This window comes from Patagioenas fasciata, chromosome 2 (genome assembly GCF_037038585.1).
Source record: "Patagioenas fasciata isolate bPatFas1 chromosome 2, bPatFas1.hap1, whole genome shotgun sequence".
Classification (NCBI taxonomy): Eukaryota; Metazoa; Chordata; class Aves; order Columbiformes; family Columbidae; genus Patagioenas; species Patagioenas fasciata.
In genome coordinates this window covers 13444825-13467119 of record NC_092521.1, presented here as the reverse complement: position 1 = coordinate 13467119, position 22295 = coordinate 13444825, and the positions used below count along the sequence as shown (strand labels likewise).

The 22295-nt window shown below is 41.6% G+C and overlaps 1 protein-coding gene across 3 annotated transcripts in view; it reads left to right on the top strand.

The window, feature by feature from the left end:
• The window catches only part of FER1L6 (fer-1 like family member 6), a 73722-nt gene that overhangs the window by 14376 nt on the left and 37051 nt on the right, over positions 1-22295 (top strand). For all 3 annotated transcript variants that reach the window (XM_065831418.1, XM_065831416.1, XM_065831415.1), the window contains exons 7-19: positions 357-513; positions 2132-2318; positions 3924-4116; positions 5137-5486; positions 9139-9247; positions 11032-11212; positions 14612-14732; positions 15903-16003; positions 16882-16972; positions 17737-17856; positions 19817-19969; positions 21299-21485; positions 22049-22173. In XM_065831418.1, coding sequence (XP_065687490.1) covers positions 357-513; positions 2132-2318; positions 3924-4116; positions 5137-5486; positions 9139-9247; positions 11032-11212; positions 14612-14732; positions 15903-16003; positions 16882-16972; positions 17737-17856; positions 19817-19969; positions 21299-21485; positions 22049-22173 — 2075 coding nt within the window. The remainder of the gene's footprint in view (positions 1-356; positions 514-2131; positions 2319-3923; positions 4117-5136; positions 5487-9138; positions 9248-11031; positions 11213-14611; positions 14733-15902; positions 16004-16881; positions 16973-17736; positions 17857-19816; positions 19970-21298; positions 21486-22048; positions 22174-22295) is intronic.

Here is a 22295-nt window from a genome sequence, read left to right as displayed (position 1 = left end):
AATATGTGGCCTTTCCTTGTAAAGCAGTAAGTTTAATTCAGCTGCTGAATCTCACTCAACTTTCCACTGATCTTTAGTCATTGACCTCAGTAACCACTGATAAAAATGAACTTGTTCCTGACAAGCTATAGATCAATCCTCTTATTTGCCTTTTTGGTCACATGACACTTTGGACCCTCCAGGTGCATTTGATAAAATAATGTACTTGCCCATGGTCCTTCTGGAAGCATTAATTTTGTTGGCAATGCTTTTTTTCGAGGAGAGGAGAGGAGAGGAGAGGAGAGGAGAGGAGAGGAGAGGAGAGGAGAGGAGAGGAGAGGAGAGGAGAAATGTGTTTAAGTTTGTCCATCTTTCAGGTCATCAGTTTTGTGACAAGTGGGCCCTTCTCACAGACCCTGCTGACATTCGGACAGGAGCCAAAGGATACCTGAAGTGTGACATCAGTGTGACTGGGAAAGGTGACTCAGTACAAGCCACACAGAAAACAGCTGATACTGAGGAGCAGATTGAAAAGTACTCCAATATTTTCTTCTTTACTGCTTCCTTTTTTATTGAGTACCTCACAAGTCCTGTGCTCTCCTTCTAGTCCTTTCCTTGCTAACTCAGGGTTAATAACAGGATAGTATCGTACACCTGGCTGTTCTGATGCGCTCAAAGAGAGTTTTTACAGTCCTTTCAACTAATTTTGATGTGTTCAAAGTGAGTTTTTACAATCCTTTCAACTAAATTGAAGGGTATGTTAGGTCACTTCTCTGCAGTTGAAAGAGTTGACCATGCTCTGTGGCTATGTGCCAGATTATCTCTGACAGAAGGTTTATTGATCTGAAACCAATTAAATGTTTCCAAAAAACAGGGAAGTAAGAAGAAAAAATATGAGGAAAAGCTATTGCTGTCAGTTGTGTGTGCATGGATATTCTCCATATCCTTAAATAAATTCAAATGCATTAGCATTCTCCTTGTAAAATACAGAAGTTCAGGGTGGTAAAGTATGCTGATAGCATACTTTAAATTTTACAGGAGCAATGTTTCTGGTCGGTACTGACGTAATGGACCATGTCCATAGAGAGCCACCCAGGTGATGGAGAGCTGGAGCATGTGGTCTACAGGGAAACGTGTGTGTGTGTGTGTGTGTGTGTGAGAGGGTTGGTTTCTTGAACCTTAAGAGGAGCAGGTCAAAGGGGGATCCTACTGCTGTCTTCAACCACTCAGCTGCCCAGTGTGCACCTCAGAAAAGAGTCTGGAAAGAGTAGAGGATGAGGGGATTTGGACACAGATTAGAACAAGCGACTTTCAGAACAGCTATAGAATCATAGAATCATTTATGTTGGAAGAGACCCTCAGGATTATCAGGTCTAACCTTTAACTTCACACTGCCAAGTCCACCTCTAAACCATGTCCTTAAGCACCACATCTACATGTATTTTAAACACCTTCAGGGATGGTGACTCCACCACTTCCCTGGGCAGCCTGTTTCAGTGCTTGACAGCATTTTCAGTGAATAACTTTTTCCTAATATCCAATTTAAAACTCCCCTACACAACTTGAAGTCATTTCCTCTTGTCCTATCACTTGTTATTTGGGAGAAGAGACCAACACCCTCCCTCTCTACAACCTCCTTTAATGTAGTTTTGGAGAATGATAAGGTCTCCCCTCAGCCTCCTTTTCTCCAGGCTAAACAGCCTCCTTTCCCTCAGCCACTCCTCATAACATTTGTTCTCTAGATGCTGAAAAAGAGTTTTTGTTACCTCAAAGGTGGTCAAATACAACAAGGCCCCAGAGACAGTGGGGAATCTCCATCATTGGAGATATTCAGAATTTACTGGAGAAGGTCCTGAGCAACCTAATCTAACCAGACCTGTTTTGAGCAGGCGTGGGAGCAGACGACTTCCAGAGTTCACTATGTGTTCTGTGCTTTTGTGGTTCTATATCACATAGACATATTTGCTGTGTAATGCGGTATCATTTTCTTATGGTAACCAGAAGATGTTTCGATTTAGATGCAGAAACAAATTCATATACCTTTTTTGTGTCTTCTCAAGGGACAAGCTAATTTGAGATAACAATTTTGTTAGAATATCACGACATTGTCTGAATTTTCAATTTTAAGGAAATGGCTTCTGTTTTCTTTCAGGAACCTCTTGATCCCCAAAGGCTTTCCATCTGAAAGACCATGGGCCAGATTTTATGTGAGAATTTACAAAGCCGAAGGACTTCCAAAGATGAACTCTAGCATCATGGCCAATGTCACCAAAGCATTCATAGGCGACAGTAAGGACCTTGTGGATCCCTATGTGGTGGTCATGTTTGCAGGTCAAATGGTAATTGGGATCCTCTTGATCACAACTGTAGGTCTTCTTTCCTATTAGGTATGCTACAGGCAGGCGATTATGCTGATATCCTTTAACTTATAGTTACATAAATTAAGTAAAAGACATGTGTCTTTCATCAGAAAGAAAATTTTCAGTTCTTAAATTATGCAGGAACAAAGTGATGGAAACACTTAATGCCAGCAGATCTAATATCAGCCTCACAGTAGTAGGCTTGAGTCAGACAGCAGGAGGGGAAAGAGAAGTCTGTAGATTTCTCACTGAAACATCAAGTTACAAGACAGTGAATTACAGTGTGGTAGTAGGTAAGTGCTATGTTCTGGTCTTCCAAGACTGAAAAAAAAAGGAAACAGGCCTGGAATCAGTAAAGATGGTTCAATCTGTATTTTAGGGCTGTGTATTGACTTCTTAATTACTCTGCTGTAATTCAGGACCCCTATAGCTTCTCTATGGGTAGCAGAAGAGGAAGCATTTGAGTAGACTCTTGGCTCGGTGTTTGCTGGCTTCATTGCTCCCGGAGTTCCTTCAGCATCAAACGTGGTGCTGCAGAGAGCTGCTGAGAGGGACCTTCTGACTTTGGTGTATGAGGGGTGCAGAGGAGGTCCAGGGGCCTTCTTCCTCTGGGGTACACCCATGAAGCACCATGTCAGGGAGCGTGTCTTGACTGGTGATGTTAACAGGGAAAGAATCAGACCGGAAATGATTGTAAGCTAGCAATGCTTACTCTGTGCAAGGAAGCCTTAGGGAGAACTCCACTTAGCCCTTTACAGACGTTTCAGGCATGAGAATGGGGCCTTTGGTGCTGATTTCATGTTTTGTTGTGAATCCAAATTGCAGAGTATTAAATCTCTAATATGGGTTATAATGGTCAAATGCATGCAGCTACTTTAGGTTTAAAAGACAGCTGAAGAAGATATAAGAATGGGTCACTGATGTGAGTTTGCATGATGGTGTGTAACATATGGGTTTAGAGGTATAATTAGTGGGTTTTCTGACTCAATTTTCCCCACCAAATGTGAGAGCAGAAGACCTGACACAGCCCTGTGTCTGCACAGACTTTGACACAGTCCTGTCAACTCCTTCAGGCAAAGAGGAATAGCTCCAGTCCCTACACCCCTAGAACACAGGCATGTGCCCAGAATGCGAGTCACAGTAATCATATTTTCTACTATATAAATTGCTTCATTTAAGGTAATTCCATTGGTACATGCATCCTGGCAGCTGTAATGAATTTCATCTTTTATAAGACAAACAACCCTGCGTTACTACCACCCAGATATTTCAAAAGCCATTTGGAGATGTGCAGTTTGTAGCAGAAATGCTGAAGTCTGGCTTCACAGATAAGTTTTATGCATAAGGGCTCTGAAGAATAAGATCTTATTCCAGGCTTGTCTGTGTGCAGGTGAGAATTCTTTAGACATAATGTGGTCTTTTATTAGATATGGAGGGGAAAATAAACAAGCTAATAGAAAAGCTGAAGTACTTTCAAGACAGGATATCTGGGGAGATGTTGCCAAGCACAATTTCTGTTATACTCATTGCCATTCTGTAGAACCTCACCCCTCTGGGGCTAAATTTGCTGGGCTTTCATTTCAGGGACGCACAACAGTGCAAAAGAGCTGTGCAGATCCAGTGTGGCACGAACAGATTATCTTCAAGGAAATGTTCCCACCACTATGCCGAAGAGTCAAAATCCAGGTCTGGGATGAAGGTAGCATGAATGATGTGGCCTTAGCCACTCACTTCATTGACTTGAAGAAAATATCAAATGAACAAGATGGTGACAAAGGTAAGTGGGAAAATGTCTGTTCCAGAACATCCTTTTACTGTAAAATCTACTTGCTTGAGATCTGGGCTCTGACTTATCCCATTCTAGAGATGTACAGTACTCAAGTGAACATCCATGGGGTTTTTTTGGTTCTGAAAGACCTCCTCTTGCTTCATTTGAAGTTGTGCTTTGTGCATGGCGGTCTGCCATTGCCTTTTTTGTTACAGGGCTGCTCCATAATGTAGTGCCTTCTTTTTGACCCTGACACTTGTCTGCCTTAGTCCATCAGAGATGACTGATGTAAATTCATAGTTTGTGCCAGTTTCTGCCTGGCAATGAAAACACAAAGTGCAAATCACAGGCAGATCAGGCTTGTGTTTTTGCTGTACCCGTTAAGAGCAAAACATTGAGGTAGGGCTCCGTTAGGTGTTATGACTGCTCAAGGAGGTACCATACACTAGTGTGTTTGTCCTCATATATTTGAGGCAAAGTTCACTATCTGGCGTCTTTTCACTGATGTTTGAGCCTACATGTACAGACTTATTTATACTGTGTGGAATGTGTTCAGTTATCACAGCTCAGCAAAGTCATAGTAACTCCTTAGACTTGGCGTTCAAATGTGTATCTAAATCCTTAATCAGAAAATAAAAGATAAATCATATAAGCATGAATCTGGGAACAGTTTGGACAAAGTGAGAAGGCCTCCATTCCTCTCCCACCATGCCCCAGCCCCCAGTCTGTGGGACCAAGCTCTTTTTCCTAAGACATATAATAGACCTTATGTCCCAGCACAAGAGGTACGAAAACCTTCTGAGAAAGAGCTTCATTTTGGCAGAGTCCCTGTTTGAGTACTGGCAGAGGCTCCTTGGTCTCTAAAAATTGCCCTGCAAAACAGTGTTCTGTATGAAGTGGTCCTCACCTGCATAGAAACGGGTCCAGGTTTGGCTCCTGGTGTGTGAGAGACAAGATTTCTTGCAGCAGACAGTGAGGAGAGTATGCTAACACCTAATAAAAATGCCATAAAATGTGTTTTATCTCCAGGGTTTTTGCCTACTTTTGGGCCTGCCTGGATCAATCTCTATGGCTCACCCAGGAGTCACAGCCTCATGGATGACCACCAAGAGCTTAATGAAGGTTTTGGAGAAGGTGTCTCCTTCAGGGGACGTCTCTTCATTGAGATTGCTGTGGAGATACTTTCAGGAGGAGCTCGTGAGTCAAAGTTTTCAAGTTTTATCAAGGATATAAAATTTCCATCTAAAGATAAAGACTTCAAAGCCCCCAAAGGAAAGGACAAAACTGAGAAAGCACGAGAGGATCGAAAGTCAGTTTCTCCTTCAGATAAGATGAACTCAACTGAAGTGGAAGTTGAGCCATTTGATGTGCCTTCAGAGGTTGGTATGATATTAAGAGGTTGATTGACATTTGCCCCTAAATCTCCAAGGATGGGACCAATGTGTGTATTTGAGTTCAGACCATGTAATACTGCTTTTATGTGCCTCTGACAGCTTCTCTGTGGCTCTATAGTCTTGGCACCTTCCCACAATAATGCAATGCAAATGGAGCATTAGTGTGTATCTGCAACTCATAAAAACTCTCGAGTAGGACTTGGTTTCCATAAAACTTAGCCTCCTCTTCTATTGCCCCTTCTGCACAAGCTACACCCATGTGCTCCTACTAGAAACTTACATGATGTAATATCTGCTAAATGACAGAAAGCTGGTGGAGGCAGCTGGTAAAGATCAAGTCTGAATTCCTGCATTCATTTGAGAAGATTGATAGTTGTCAACTGAAGGCAGGAGAGAATCACTGGTGCAGAATTTTTACAAGTGCAGAAAGATAGAACCTAGCCTGTTTGATTCGCCTCCTTTAACCCTGCATTGGCAATGTAGTTTTAGATTGCTGATCTCTTTAGGAGAGGGCCTGCAAATTGTGCATCCATCCACAACTGATGTTAACTGGTGTTGCTTTCCTAACTTCTCCTGTTATATTGAGATACATCATAAGAAGATCTGTGCTATCATGCTTTGAGAAGGTTGTACAGTTATGGCAGGGCATGTGGGTTTAGGTGCTGAGTCAACACTTGGATTCTCTGCTCTGTCACGTCACTGTCTGGGAGCAACAACACATTGGTACATATGCAAATTCTTTTTTTTTTTTTATCCCAATAAACAGAATCATAGAATCATTTCAGCTGGAAGAGACCCTCAGGATCATAGAGTCCAACTATAGCCTAACTCTAGCACTAAACCATGTCCCTAAGAACCTCGTCTAAATGCCTTTTAAACACCTCCAGGGATGGTGACTCCACCACTTCCCTGGGAAACCTGTTCCAATGCCTGACAGCCCTTTCCATGAAGAATTTTTTCCTAATATCCAATCTAAACCTCCCCTGAGGTTATTTTGTCTCATCCTATCACTTGTTACTTGGGAGAAGAGACCAACCCCCTCCATGCTACAACCTCCTTTCAGGCAGTTGTAGACAGTGATAAGGTCTCCCCTCAGCCTCCTTTTCTCCAGGCTGAACACCCCCAGTTCCCTCAGCTGCTCCTCATCAGACTTGTGCTCCAGGCCCCTCACCAGCTTCATCACCTTCCTCTGCACTCTATAGGAAGAAAAATAGTCTCATAACCAATTTTATTTCCACTTCAGTATGTCACTGATTAAAATTTTGGCTTTTGTAGTGGGGCTACCACCTCAGTGCTTAAGGCACTCGTGTCCTTTATCAGACCTGATTCTTGGTCTTTTGACTCCAGCTGTACAAGTAAACAGGAGAAGAGAGATTGCTCTTTGGTCCTGAGGCCCAGCCTCGACAGGTTCTCTCCCTTGTCCTGTGCCGTGCTATTGCCAGCATGAGGGTTAGCTGGAGCAGATCAAGGCACGTGTTAGCAGAGAAATGGCATGGGTAATTCAAGCCAGTTGTGTGAACCTGTGTCCTGGTCTTGCTTTATATACTCACACAGTTGTAAATTGCTTCTGCCCATTAGTTCTTCTCTAAAGATTGTAATAGAGGTGACATGAGAAAAAATTTATTTCCATATAGATTTTCCTTTGTATGGAAAAAATCCATTATTGTGAGCAGCTCAAGCACTATGGTCTTATGAGCTAGCTAAATACTCCAGGTAGAGGAACAAACCCTGTGGTAACACCAATAAATATTAATAGTAGTAATAAGGATTTATTTCTGGCTACTGTACCTCAGTTTCAAATACAGAATGAGTAAAAGGTAAAAACATAATGCTTGATAGTCTTTTGCTTTCGACATTCAGCAATATTTCATGCTGCGGTAGATACAGTAATTGTATTAAAACTCTCTGAAAGAAAAAGCAGCAACTGGAGACATTATAAATAAGGTGAAAAATGTCTCATAGTGCCTCTGAGACAACAGAGGCAAATTACCCAGCCCTGCAGCCCAGCTTTATTGACCTATTCCAGCAGCAAGAAGACGTTAAACTTTTGCAATGTTCTTTCTTTATAATGGGAGATAGATGTGTGTCTTGTAGCCTCTGAGCCTCAGATTTATTAGCTACTTTGTGCTCTGGGCTCATGCTGAAAATAATCAAGATGCAGGGAAGCTAAAGCTACTCTGCAGCTGCAACCTGTTTGTGGTACGTGATGCTGCTAATTCTTTCACTGGAGACCTATGCTCCTTTACTGTGTATAGCAGAGGCTTTTCAAAATGAAGAGATCATGGGCTGTGTTGAAAGCTGTTTCTGCTTTGCAAAAGTCAGGGAAATAAATATTCAGTTGATGTTTTATTCATTGCCTCACTCTGTTGCTAAAGAAGGTAGTACTGATCTTGCCTAATGGACTTCAGCACACTGGTGTCTGTGCTGTGGAATCAGTAAGGTTTGCCTTGGGGAGACTGTGGCAATCAGGGTGTAAATTTGGGGAGAACTCAAACCACAAAATTTATCTCCTTTGAGTTTGGTGTTGATTTGGGGCTAATAGCTTGTTTTGTTAATGACCCAAGAGCTCTAGAGGTGTTAGCCTTCCTTCAGTGAGAGTTTGTGCCAAGGATAAGCAGATGCTGGGGCTCCAATAGGTTTAAGCAGAGGCAAACAGTGCCTTAAAACTCCACAAAGCATTGTCACACTTTTCAGGGTATGCTGCACCAAGACCCTTTGGTTCCTGTGCTTCCGAAGTCTGTAATAAGCTGAAAACAGGGTTACTGATTTCTGTGCTGTGCTGCTGGGGAAGGCAAGAAGTGGAGGACCACACTCCTCTCATCCCCTGAAACCCACCTTTGGTCTATAGTTTAAGGTACAGCAGGAAAAAAAAACCAACCAAACAACACACACACAAAAAATCAAAACAAAACAAACAAAAACCAAACAAACAAAAGCCCCACCAAACAAAAATGGACTGCTCTGTTTCAATACCCTTTTGCACAGGGCTGCTGCCTAATAAGATGTGGATGTCAGAAATCTTACCGGCATCACTGACAGCTGAGTGTCCCTGAGCAAGGTCAAAGTCTTGACAGCCCGAACACATAGGTACTAGGTTAAAGTCATCCCTGGGGAAAGCAAAGATGGACAAGAACTCCCCTGCTGGGGTGTGTTAGGATGCAATGTTTACTCTTGCAATGCAAGGGAACACTACTGCTGTATTCGCTGCTAAATTACGTCTCTCAGGGTGGCGATATTTTGTTTCTGTTGCACTAAAAGGGCCCTTGAACTGCCATAGATGTGTGGTTTGAATGATGGTATAAGAGTATGTGAAGATACTGAAACCATTTAATAACAGCTACTGGTGTGGCAGAGTATGAAGTGAAGGGTAATGGCTTTTATGTAATCGGCCATGATATAGCAGGACAATATTGACATGACCAAAATCACAGAGGTTTATCTCTTTTCCCAACCATATCCATTTCTCAGAGAAGAGATACTACTTCTTCCTATGAATTGTGCCACGCTGATCACCTCAGACTGATAGATCTACAACAGTAACACAGCTGCTATTTATAAATACTTCTCTGTGCTGTAAAAAAGAGTAGAAGGTAAAATAAATGTCATTCTTTTTTTCTGCCTCCTCGTTCTCCAATAGATCTATGAAGAGAAATTTGAGGAATTCCTCCTCTTTGGGACATTTTTCGAAGCCACAATGATTGATAGGAAGGTTGGGGACAAGCCAATAACCTTTGAGGTTTCTGTTGGTAAGTGTGTTAAGCTTCTCCAAAGCAGAGAGGGAGTCTCAGAAGCAAAGGGATGCTCTGTGCTATTGACAGCTGTGTCTTAGGGCTCAGGAGTCAGCTTCAGAGCAGGGCTTAAACATTTGAATTGAACCCTGATCATCTTTTCTCTGGGTAGCGGTCAAACTGGTTGTACTGATGCACAGCTGTCTCTACTCCCAGATGCCCTGTGTTACTACAAATCCTCTCAGTCAATATATATAACAACTCACCCAGTGTTTAGCATCCTAATCTTTTGGGAGACCCAACTCAATTTACGTCAGGGCAGAGTTCGTCCTGTGGTGCCCATTGCAATTAGACCTTGGGTGTGAGGGAGCTCCTTTGCAGGGAGGACTCATGTGGATCCTCTTGGCCAATTCTTTTGAGCTACATGTGGGTCTGCGAAGGTTGACATGGGGGTGATGTACAGCCAAGCCCCAAAATGCATGTGCCAGCTTGTCCTTTAAGGTCCACCTGGTAAGTCCTGTCCTCTTCCTGAGTAAAGCAGGACTGTACTGTGTGAGGAACCTCCTTGTGGTGGAGCTGAATTTTCTCTGGGAGCAGAATAAAGAGACAATGAAGACATTTTCATGAATACTGACTGGATATTTTCAAAGCAGAAGAAATTCCCCTTAAGAAAGGAGTTTGTATAGGTCTCCTTTCCCTTGCAGGGGTTTGCTTATCTCTCTACTAGCCCCTCTTAGAGTCCAAGTGCACAGTAGCACCCTGGCTCTTCCCATCTTCGTGCTTGTGTACCTGAGTGTGCTCAGCTGTAAGGCTAAGTGTGCAGGGAGCGATGTCTGTGGCAAACAGGGCAATTGATCAGTGATATTGACTCCCACTGAAACTTACCAGGAAGCTGAGCTAGGAATGACAAGAAACTCGTTTGTATAGTTGGGCAAGAAATTATAGTGATTCTTGTCTGAATTAACACTAAAGATGAACCTGGCTCTGAACTCTGCACCTGAACATCTCCCAGCTACTTGTGCAGTTGAAATTTGGATCCAAATTTGGCAAGTGGCCATTATTTACATGAAAAGCTGAATGAAAAGTCCAGATCAGGAGACTGGGTGGGGTGATTCAGCACTTCCTTCTCCTGTAGGGAATATTTTCTGCCTGACTGTAATAAAATTTGTAATTATGAGTCTGATGGATGCACCTCTTTCTCAGTTCTGATAATTGCCCTTTAAGGCAAAATTATATCAGAGAAGATGGCTGCATCATTAGAAGAGTTGTTTGGCATTAGGCTTGAATCTGGGGCCTCAAAGCATTGTTATTACTAACTCTGCAATGCTACTATGCAAAAATTGCTTCTCTGAAAAAGACCTTTAGTGCCTCTGAGGTCAAACTTTGAAATGCCGATCCATATGTTGTAAAGAAGACATATATTTGCTATGTAAATCAAACACGTATTGGGGCTCCTGGGTCTAGAAATATCAACAGCAGTATTGTTTAGCTTTCGAATTTCTTTAGCAAAAGCAGAAGATCCTGAAGGCCAGTAACCAGAGGATCTAAGTGATGGTGCTAGTATTCTAGGTATATAGCACACAGGGCAGGTAAGGAAGCACTGTCCTGGAGTCTGGAAAGTCATTGGGACTGACATAACCTGTCAGGGCCTTTACAAGTTGTGGTATGAGCAGAACAGGTAATGAACAGGAGAGGACAAAGATTTTCCACTGGTATGACTGTTTTTTCTCTTTTTTTAAACCTCATTCGTGTTTGCCACCTCCAAGCTAGTCACGTCTTCACTTGTAACCTTGTGTCTGTAGGTAACTTTGGAAGTATTACTGATGGGGTGTCAGCAGGAGCTGGAGGGAAAAAGAAGACACGTGATGGAGAAGCGGAAGAAACTCTACTGCATGAGGGGGAGGATGAAATTACTCATGACCTTGGAGTACCCCTGATATCCACCACACCCCCTGAGAAGCCACTGATTACAGGTGGGAACAGGTGAGGATCTGTGTTTGAAAACCTTGTCATGCAGAAGTCTGGTTCCTATTTTATAATACCATGGGACTCAATGAATCCTGGCAGCATTAAACATGTTGTGTGGAATTGAGTCTTTCAAATCCTCAAATACGTCTTTCACAACGGTAAATTTTCCAAGCTTCACTGAAGTGAATGGGCTCTGAGCCATTTTACATTCATATTCTGTTCTTGGTCCCATGGGCTCTTAAACTTCTGGTGTTTCTGAAGGGACTGTGTTACACCAAATATGCATTGGAAAGCTGTAGAGAACTGCAACTCCTTCAGTGATATCCTTGGATTAAGGTCCCATAATCTGATCACAAGTAACATCCACCCAGTGACCAGCTCCAGAAGCAGAATAACACATCAAAAATATTGAAAACTGGTCAAGACAAAGTCAGCTTCCCAGAACACTTTCCACAGCTAATAATTAGAGATATAGACTTAAACAGCAAATAATAACAGAAGTAGGAGGAAATAGTCCTCGAAAAAAAGAACGGATCGATTGATGAAAACATGCAGAAGAGTTCTTCTGAATGGCCTTGTTTATAAACAGAATTGTAAATGCTTAATTAATTTCAAAGATGCTAAAAAAAGAAATATTTTCTTTGTTGCATTGGTAGACAGAATCATCCCTGATAGTTGCTGAGTGGCAAGGCTAGATGGTACCTCTTTCTTTAGAAGGCCAGGCACTGCCAAGCAGTTTACAGATATAAGGACCACATGGAAAATATCAACCTGGATCTCTTTGATTTCTGGACTTCCTTAAAATTAAAAAATACTTTCATCCTTTCTTGCAATCAATGGCTCGGTCAGATTAAAAAAGAACCAGTGGGAGAAAACAAGAATGAAAATACCATGGTAGAAATTTTTGTTTCTGCAACAAATAAAGAGAAGTGGGGAAAAAACAATGTTTAGTAGAAATACAGTTGCCTCTCCTCATTAACAGGACTGCAGATTTGGGTACATGCTGGATCATTATCCTCCCTGAGAGACTGTGGGATTTTTAGTTTTTCCCTTAACAAGAATTCAGATTTAAAGAACTGTTGTAAAAGAATGAATCAGTCTTCAAATCTGCTATTTGCTTCTTGGCTCACTCCAATATTAAAAAAAGTTTTCTCTCATTAAAGATTCCCTTGTCCTCAAATATATGTAAAATACTGTGTCTTTTTTTCCCTCCCGTGCTATCTAAAACATTTTGGCCAGGCACAGATATCAACTAAAGACTTTGTGACTGTCATATTGGCATCCTACTGGTCTCATCACTGGATATTTTTAGTATTAATCAGTACTTAATGGGATATCCAATAGCTTAGATAAACTCTGCATTTTAGAATCATAAATGAACAAAAGAAAATTATAGCAAGAGTCAATTTTTGAGATTAAAATCACTAACTAATTAAAGGAACAGGCAGGGTAATAAGACTTATAAAGCAGACACCATGAAATTGCCAGGAATTTTCCACATTTATTTCAAAATGTATAGCAAGTATAAGCTAATCCTGAAAAAGTGGTTCCCTCAAATTCTCATTGAGGGCATATTAGACATGAAAGTTCGGTATTTCATGTGAATTATTTCATGGATATATGATATTCTTAGTAAATCCCATGAAAAGATTCATAAGCTCTATGAATTTCATGTTAAGACGTTCTGGCATTGGGAGAGAGTTGAATTGTTTTTCCCACTTATGAAACCACCAAAATTAATGATTGCCTGAGACCTGTGTAGCTCTACTATGCACCAAGTTCAATGGGTAATGCTTACCTTGCTGTAGGTTATTGAGTAGAAAGTGAGTGGGAAATTCTGTTTCACTTTTGGTATCCCATAGGGCAGGAAAATGAAGTTGCAGAGCTGATCTTCTTTTTAAACAGAAAAATTCTCACATAAACCTATTAGAGATGTATGGAAGTTGAGAGTCATGGATAGGATCCTTAACAGTGACAAGGGTTTTGGATTCTGGGAGCTTGGCTTAGTGGTTGGACACATGCTCAGTTCCATCAGAAATGACTTAGTGTATCTGAGGCATCCTCACAACCAAACATGAGAGATTCAGCCCCTTCTGGGCCCACAGGTAGATGCCCACGCTTAAGCATCTCAGCCTGTTGGGGCTCTGGATTTTAGGAGCAGATGATCAGGACTTTCTAGAAATTTGTCTGTGCTCAGATAGAGACACCTTGAAAAGAAAGAAGTCAAGTCTTCTCTCCATACCAAATGCCTCTCCTTTCTTGAGTACCACAGCCTCTCCCAGAGGAGAAGAGATGGAAAACACAACCATTTTTTCTGCTGATTGTTGAACACTGTGAAGAGCAGGAGGCACAAGTAGCTTTATTCTGTATTATTTGGGGAATCCGTTTCTGTGGAGAAAAACTGAAGTGTCACATGGTGAATACACACCAGAAAATAGCTCTCTGGTTCAACTTTTTCTCAGCTGCAGTGCATGCAGTGGTGGCATTGGGTTGGAGCCATTCCCGGAAGAACATAAAATAGTTTTTAGAGCTTCATATCCAGTAAAAAGCTCTCCACTACCCCATCATTAGTAAGGAAGATGGTGAGGCTTCTGGTGTTAAGTCCGGTATGGCTGACGATAGAGTTTCACAGGGCTGCAGTATTTATATAAAGGGAGGAAAAAGTGCTTCTCAGGTACCTGGTTTTGGCATATTGCCTATCACAACTCTAATGGAAACAGGTTTGTAGCAGGTGTGTGTTGAAGTCCGCAGAGCCTCTGGTTATGTTCATATTTTTCTGTACAAGACACTCGTACAGCTAAACACCCAAAGAAAACACCATTACAAAAAGAGTCAATATGGCAACTTGGACCCAAGAAAAAATGTGAGAAAAGAGAGAGCAGCAGATGCATTTTATCACTGAGTCATTATGAGTTGGGTATCACTTTTACGGAGCAGGGTCCTACAGATCAGCTTCTGCCAAGGAATGTCAATCTACACTACCTATTGCTTCTGAAAGAAAGCATCTTGTGAAAGCAATGTGGTGGGAGACGCTGCTGTGTGGTGTGCAGAGCCATTGCTCTGGAAGAGGTGATCAGATTTTAATTTTTTGCTCTTTTTTCCTTTGTTGTTTTCCATCATTAACAGTATTTCAGAACTTTTCTGCATGCCTCTTTGCCTGGCTTTTCTCTCACCCTGGAAAGCGCCGATATTAAATCACTGACTTCAAGTTTTTTCTCTTCAGGGATCTCACAGGTGGCGTAAGTGATGCCTGTGTTTGTTCTTCCTGGTGTTTACTGGTTATCACATGTGACACATCCTGTTGTGTCTTCAGTTTCTGTGCTGTGATAGAGCATCAAGCAGTTTTTCTTTCCTGTGCCTCCCCCCAAACTCCTCTCTCACTTTTATGACCCGCTCTGTACTTCGTTTTCACAGAAACTACCAGTACCTACCGTATGAGGAGAGGAAGCCCTGTGTTTGTGTCAAGAGCTACTGGGGTGACCATACCTTTCGTCTGTACTTTTCCAACACTCTTGAGAAAATGGCAGATCACCTGGTAAGTGGCAGCCATCCTCCCAGGCTCATGTATTCAGCAGAGTAATTCAACAAGAGGTCATGTTCCCCAAAACAGGCCTTCAAAAATTCCCTCAACTGCACTCCATTTGTGAGAGTAGCTGATACCAGCCCCTTCTTTCTTTCTTTTTAAATTGTTTTGATCTATTAGACATAGTCAAGTATTCCTGTCTACAATTTGTTATCTTTTTTTTTTTTTTTGGCTGTAGTGCTGTCTTTCCTCAGAAACTTTTATTCTTTGTAAGAACAGTCAAACAACTAAAATATGTGATACAGAATAATTCCAACTCCTATGGCTTCTCTTCAGACATCTTCTTGCCAGCCCACATAATCATGTTTTTTTCTACACTTTTTTAAAGCTGATCCTACCAGCAATCTCAAGAAAGTAGTATTTTTTTTTTTTTTTTTGTAAAGTGACTTCTAATATTGAATATTTCAATTTGGGACACTTAGATTAAGAGTCTGATTCACCCCTCATTAATGTTACATACCTCGTGAGCATCAACACTAAAGTCATGCTGATGCAAGGTTGTATCATGAGAACACAGTGGCCAATAGGTGACCATTTTTGAACCCAGGAATCTGAAAATTTAGCATTGAGTATACATATGGAAAGACAAGTTTGTCAGTGTACCTGAACACCTACAGAACTTGCTGGGAAACCCAGCCATTTATTTTACTTCGTGAGGACAAACTCCATTCCTCAGTGATAACAGTAGGTGTTACAGTAGAACTTACATATGTGTTTGGGTACCTCCTAATGTTTGAGAAGTTAACTCCAGCAACTTGATAAATTTAAGTAGCAGGGCTGGAAACAGAGCCAAGGAGAATGAAAGTTTTTCCTTCTACCTAGTAGAGAATGTTTTACACTGGTTGATCTTCACCAAACAAGTCAGAAAACAACACTGTTCCATGCAGTAGCAGCTTGGACTAGTACTTGGAGAGACTGGAGACAATAAAAATAAATCATGCTACCGGAGTCTTCTCTCCGCTCATTGCAAGCGTAGTGATATATGAAAGGTCCCAATTTGTCAAGTTACAAAGTCGCCTCCCTCATGCTTGCTAGTCATACAGTGAATAATGGTCTTATAACACTGGCAGAATGACAAAGTGCCCTCTTTTACATAATGACTTTTTCATGTGTTTTTCATAGGAAGAATCATTAGATCAAGTAAAGGATTTGATTAAGGTTTCAGAGACTGGATCTGAGGAGAAAATGAGGATGACCCTAAATGATTTTATCCATCAAAGCAGGTAACTACATTTACTAGAGGCATACATGAGGAAGAAATTTTTTACAATGAGGGTGGTGAAACACTGACCCAGGTTGCCCAGAGAGGTGGTGGATGCCCCATCCCTGAAGACATTCAAGGCCAGGCTGGACAGGGCTCTGAGCAACCTGATCTGGTTGAAGATGTTCCTGCTCGTTGCAGGGGAGTTGGACCTGATGACTTTTGAAGGTACCTTCCAACCCAAATTATTCTATGATCTATGATACAGAAAATCAACTTTATGTGTTGACTACAAATTTGAGGCTAGACCAGGAAACTGATGATAATAAAAAAAAATACAGTAAACTTACTGATATATTTTATTTATTCTGCTACAAAAGCAAAGGTCTTACCAAATTGCAATTTCTATTTATACAGAGAAAATATTTTATTGTTATTCTCAATACTCAATATTAACAGTAGATTAGTGCCAATCATTGTCATGTCATTTTGGCTTTCTGAACTCTAAGAATAAAATGCATATGGGATAAGTAGGATTAAATGAAGTGTGTGGTAGACATGCTGTAAAAAAGGACAAGGTTAAAATAAAAACAAAGGATTCCACATGCTGGGGTAAATCTCTCAGTGAGCTCTGTGTCAGATGACGTGATTTGACTCAAAATAGATATAAACACTAATTTCTAGATATTAACCCTGTTTCTGTGAAAGCAGTGGAGAGTTTTCAGACTCTATTCTTTGAATCTTATACGTGCTCAATATTTGTTTTAGAGAATTCAGAATCTCTGTCTTCTGGTTCATGTATCGCAGCTGCCAAAGAACATTTAATTCCAATGTATTTTAGCAGCTCACGTTAAAAAAGAACACATTTAAAGAAAAGAACCTGTTATTCTTTTATCCTAGAGTCTTCATTACTATTGCTGAAAAGAAGTGGAAAGGGTTGAACTATACTGCTTTAGACAAAAAGAGACATATGCTGTTCAAGCAAGAGCTGGTATGTGTGTTCTTTCCTTTAAGCACTGATGCAATGATGTTAACTGAAAAAACAGTAGTTGTATACATTGTAATTTGTATTTGTTTTAACCATACTGGAATGCTTTGTAATTAATATGAATATAGTATCCAATAGCATTTTTAAACCCCGTTGTATTTAATAAAGGGTTGTAAGATAGCTTAAAATATTTCAAGAACATATTGTTTTTGAATACAAATAAGACATCATAATAATGAATTGCTTTTTCTTTTCCACGCATCTTAAAATAGGATGATGCTGAGTTCAGTGGAAAAATGCCAAATTAACACTGCTGTTAGGCATCTAATTACTGTGGTGGGGCCAAACTTCAAGACCAGTAAAGTCTGATATTTAATACTCCTGGACATAAACACCTCCTCCAGGGAACCAGTGAGAAGAAACCAAACTGGATGGAGGTCATCTGAATGTTTATTATCTTTTTTAACTGTTTGTAGCACAGAATTTGGTTGTGACTTTGTCAGGACTGAGGCCCAAAAATTCTAGGTGGAAATCCATGGATCTTGGGACATGTATATACACAAAGAGAAAATGAGGAATATTCAGATTTTATGTTATTCAGCTCCAAAGAGTTAGCCACTTTCTGTTGTGACAAAGAAGATAATTGTTACCTTGAACCAAGTGTTTCTATCTTATCTTTCCAACTTGAATTCAAGACTGTTTTTCTGTGTTCAGTTTGAACTACTTGATAATGCATAAAAAATACATATTGTCCTTCCTGACTGCAGGAAGCAATGTCCAGTGATGCCAAGGGAATTGTCCAGCAGCAGAAAAAGAAGATGCCATTGGATGAAATGATGTGTGAGACTCAGAGCTTTATAGATAAAATCCGATTCTTGGCTGATGAGGTAATTCACACAGAAATTCAAATAAATTTAAGATTCAGGGCTTGACTTTGATTTTCCTAACTCCTGGCCTGGTTATCCAAACAGTTCTCTTTTGGGTATCTGGCCCCAATCCTATTTTGCATTAAATGGAGCTGTTAACAGAGTTGTGCCAGAAAGACTGGGCTGTGCGGTATGGAGAAAATGCGAAAGGAACAGCGTTGGGGTTTTTTTGTTTGTTTCACACACAGAATCACACAGAATGTAAGGGTTTGTAAGGGACTCAAAACATCATCTAGTCCAATCCCCCTGCAGGAGCAGGAACACCCAGATGAGGTTACACAGGAAGGTGTCCAGGTGGGTTTTGAATGTCTCCAGAGAAGGAGACTCCACAACCCCCCTGGGCAGCCTGTTTCAGTGTCTGTCACCCTCACTGAGAAGAAGTTTCTTCTCAAATTTAAGTGGAACCTCTTGTGTTCCGGTTTGAACCCATCACCCCTTGTTCTACCATTGGTTGTCATCAAGAAGAGCCTGGCTCCATCCTCATGACACTCACCCTTTATATATTTATAAACATTAATGAGGTCACCCCTCAGTCTCTTCTCCAAGCTGAAAAGCCCCAGCTCCCTCAGCCTTTCCTCACACGGGAGATGCTCCACTCCATCATCTTTGTTGCCCTGCGCTGGACTCTCTCCAGCAGTTCCCTGTCCTTCTGGAACTGAGGGGCCCAGAACTGGACACAATATTCCAGATGGGGTCTCACCAGGGCAGAGTAGAGGGGCAGGAGAACCTCTCTGACCTACTAACCACGCCCCTTCTAATACACCCCAGGATGCCATTGGCCTTCCTGGCCACAAGGGCCCAGTGCTGGCTCATGGTCATCCTGCTGTTCACCAGGACGCCCAGGTCCCTTTCCCCTATGTTGCTCTCTAATAGGTCATTCCCCAGCTTATACTGGAACCTGGGGTTGTTCCTACCCAGATGCAAAACTCTACACTTGCCCTTGTTATATTTCATTAAATTTTTCCCTGCCCAACTCTCCAGCCTGTCCAGGTCTCGCTGGATGACTGGATGCTTGTTTTTAAACTGAAGTCATCCCTACTGTGCCCTGGTGCTCTGGAGACAGCCTGCTTTCTGATCTGAATTCATGCCTCCACTTGTATGGATGTTGTGATTTGGATTCTTATGAGCTCAGGGGTGTATATACTATACTTCACCGTACAAGCACTCCTTAGACATACTATTAGACCTGAGAATAAGAGCAGAACAGCTATATTTGCTCAGGTCAAAATCCACCCAGTGGGGTGCTGTCTCACTGAGAGATGTCTGTGCTGTCAAGCTAAGCAAGACCATGACTATTCCCTGGCTCAGAGAGCAAGTGACACAGCCTGGCACGGTTCCCATCCTGTGCCCAAATTCTCTTCCTTCCCAAAACAGAGTGACCTTGCTCACACTGCCTCCTGGGAACAGCTCCCAGGCTGGTCTTTGCTTCAAACCACGCTCAGGCTTTCCTTGGGGACACGGGGACAGGGCAAGGCTGTGCCATGGAGCATCCTCACAAGCAGAATAGATGATCATGTGCCAGGGCTTGAGTTTCACCCTTATCATTTTTGGTTCGCTGGTATGGATGAAGTGGATGGTACTTCTATGGTAGGTACTTTCGTTTCAGCTTACGTAGACTGTGGATATATTATTTTTTGAGAAAAGAATTGTATACAGATTTTTAGTTTTAGTCTCTCCTGAAATGACTTAGAGAGTGGGTGCTCTTTAGCTACTCTTCAAAGCTCTTTACCTTCAGCTGTGCTGAGGAGATCTGGATTGCAAAGCTTGACATGACTGCCTCTTTTATTTTGGGTGCACATCTGCCACTCCACAGGAGCTGTGAGGGAATCAGGTCTTGGTAGAAAGTGTTTTAACAAAACATAAGGGCAGTGGATCATAGAAAGAATTCAGTGTTATTTCAATATTCCTCATCCTTTGACAGCCGCAGAATACGGTGCCTGATGTGTTCATCTGGATGCTCAGCAGCAATAAGAGAGTTGCATATGCAAGAGTGCCAGCGAAAAACATTCTCTATTCCCCAGCGAAAGAACAGAGAGGCAAAGACTGTGGGAAGATTAAAACCCATTTCCTGAAAGTAAGTCTGGGGCACTCTGCAGACACAGGTAATGCCTGGGGCCCATTCCATATTCAAATTTCCTCCAGGGATTGTATTTTACAGGCTCATTTTTGTAATATGCTAAAAATGGTAAGACATTTATATCTGTCGTCTATTAATGTTTACTTCTTATATTTACGCTTATCCTTCTTTCAGCACTGTATCATTGCCAGGCTTTTGGTGTCTGAGTAATTAATTCTTTCACTACTTCATAAGGCAAGTTTATAGCATTGTTTATCTAGAACTGTATACATGAACAGATAGATGAGGTACAGCCTTTTTGCTGGCAAAGACATCAGAATGCAGAACATGAAAGTCTGGGAGGAGACCAGTAAGAGATCAGCACGCAGTGACTCAGATAGCAAGGAAACCTTGTTATTCAGAGTTAATACAGCAATTATTTATGATTTCTGTTTGAAATGTGCCTAGGGTTGTGTAATAATATGTCCAAAATATTGTTATGGGTTTATTCATCTTGAAGGAAAGTCTTAGTGGATACACTCCTACAAAGGCAGTGCAACTTCCACTGCAGTGGAATATTATGCAATATAATTGTTTCTATGGCCAACAGGAGAAGCCCAAACACACAATAAACTAGTTACTTCATATAATGACTTTTTAGTGGTTTTTCATGTGGAGCTACTGGGAACACTCCCGTAAAGCGCAGCTAAAGAGGAGATAGAAGTATCTAAGCTCCTGATAGTTGCCATAGGTACTTGTTAAGCACAGTGCTATTTCCCTGCATGAACAAAAAATTATCATAATTAACTCTCCAGCCCCTTCAGTATCTGTAGGAACAGATAATACTAAATACTGATCTTAGCAGAATTAGATGAAGTGGCAGGGGAGAGGAAGGAAATAATAGTATTTTTTTGTCAAGTCTAGTAGCATTTTATACTGGAATACATTTTCTGACCTGTCTAATGGGGTAATACTGTTAGTAATACACAGCACTAACTACCAGCAAAACTGCATGAAATGTAAAGTGGTCTGAAGTCTAGGAAAGCAGGGTACCAGCTAGTACTGATATGCTTGCAGCTATTAGCTAGTCTCAACAAACCTTTGCATATTAGCCAGTACACCATTTACACAGACTTTCAAATGAGCAAACTACTCATTTCTTCCCTAAGACTCACAGCAGTTCCTTGTACTTAATAAGTCTCAGGGCCACTCCCTGTGAAGAAATGCCATTTACCAGTATATGAGGTCAGCGAATGTTCCCTTGTTTTACTCTGGCTAGGTAGAACTCAGCATCCAGCCACCTCTTTTTCTTGATCTGGTTGGTGACACATGGATTTTTTTCTTCAGTTACCAGGCAAGCGCCCTCTGGGCTGGACTGTGCAGGCAAAGGTGGACATCTACCTGTGGCTTGGACCTGCCAGCTATGCCCACAGCATGATGGAGAATTTACCTGTAGGGTATGAGATTGAAATACCATCCTCCACCAGCTCAGGGCACAGCGTGGTGCCCTCACCTGCTTGCTTGCTGTATGAAAGTAAGACACTGTTTCTTCTACATATTAGAAATTAAGAGGTCTTGTAAGAAACACATGGCCCAAAAAGCCATAATTCAGAGGGCTGCAAAACCTCTGTTTAAAGCAACCGTTCTCAGATGATCACAGCTTAGCATCTTGTCATCAGAAAAGGCTGATTTCACTGCCAAGTCATCAGTCATGCCACTGGCACTTTGCTGATGTCAGGGAAAGCAAGTGCTCTTGCAATTTCTGATCACTGTCCCACAGGTCTATCTCTTCATAATCAGGAAGCATCTTTCAGTTCTCCTGATGAAGCTACTGTGTTGAACACCTAGTAGATAAACCAGTGATGGGAGATAAAAACTGACAGTTAACAACTTTGCAGTAGAGACTTACATCAGACATTGATTTTAAGTGAACACAGAAGTATTATACAACTTCTGAGTGCCTCAGGTGTTTCATTAGTGAGATGGTTGCCCTTGTCAGGTCCTGACTGGACAGTGGATGGTAAATCTCCCCTTCCTATCTGTGTGCTGCATCATTTCCATGAAGTTGACATCCCTGTTTTCTTTGCAATGATGTAGCCCCGCAGCTCTTCCAGCTGAGAGCCCACATGTATCAGGCGAGGGGGCTCATTGCAGCAGACAGCACTGGACTTTCTGATCCCTTTGCAAAGGTTACTTTCACATCACACTGCCAGACCACAAAGGTAAGTTCCAAAGTCTCTTTCAGTAAAGGAAAACAAAAAGTCTTGGTTTTGTAAGGAGATGCCTAGGAGGAAAAGTTAGATGGCTGCTGTTAAAGGGAAACCCTGACAGTGCATTGCAAGCG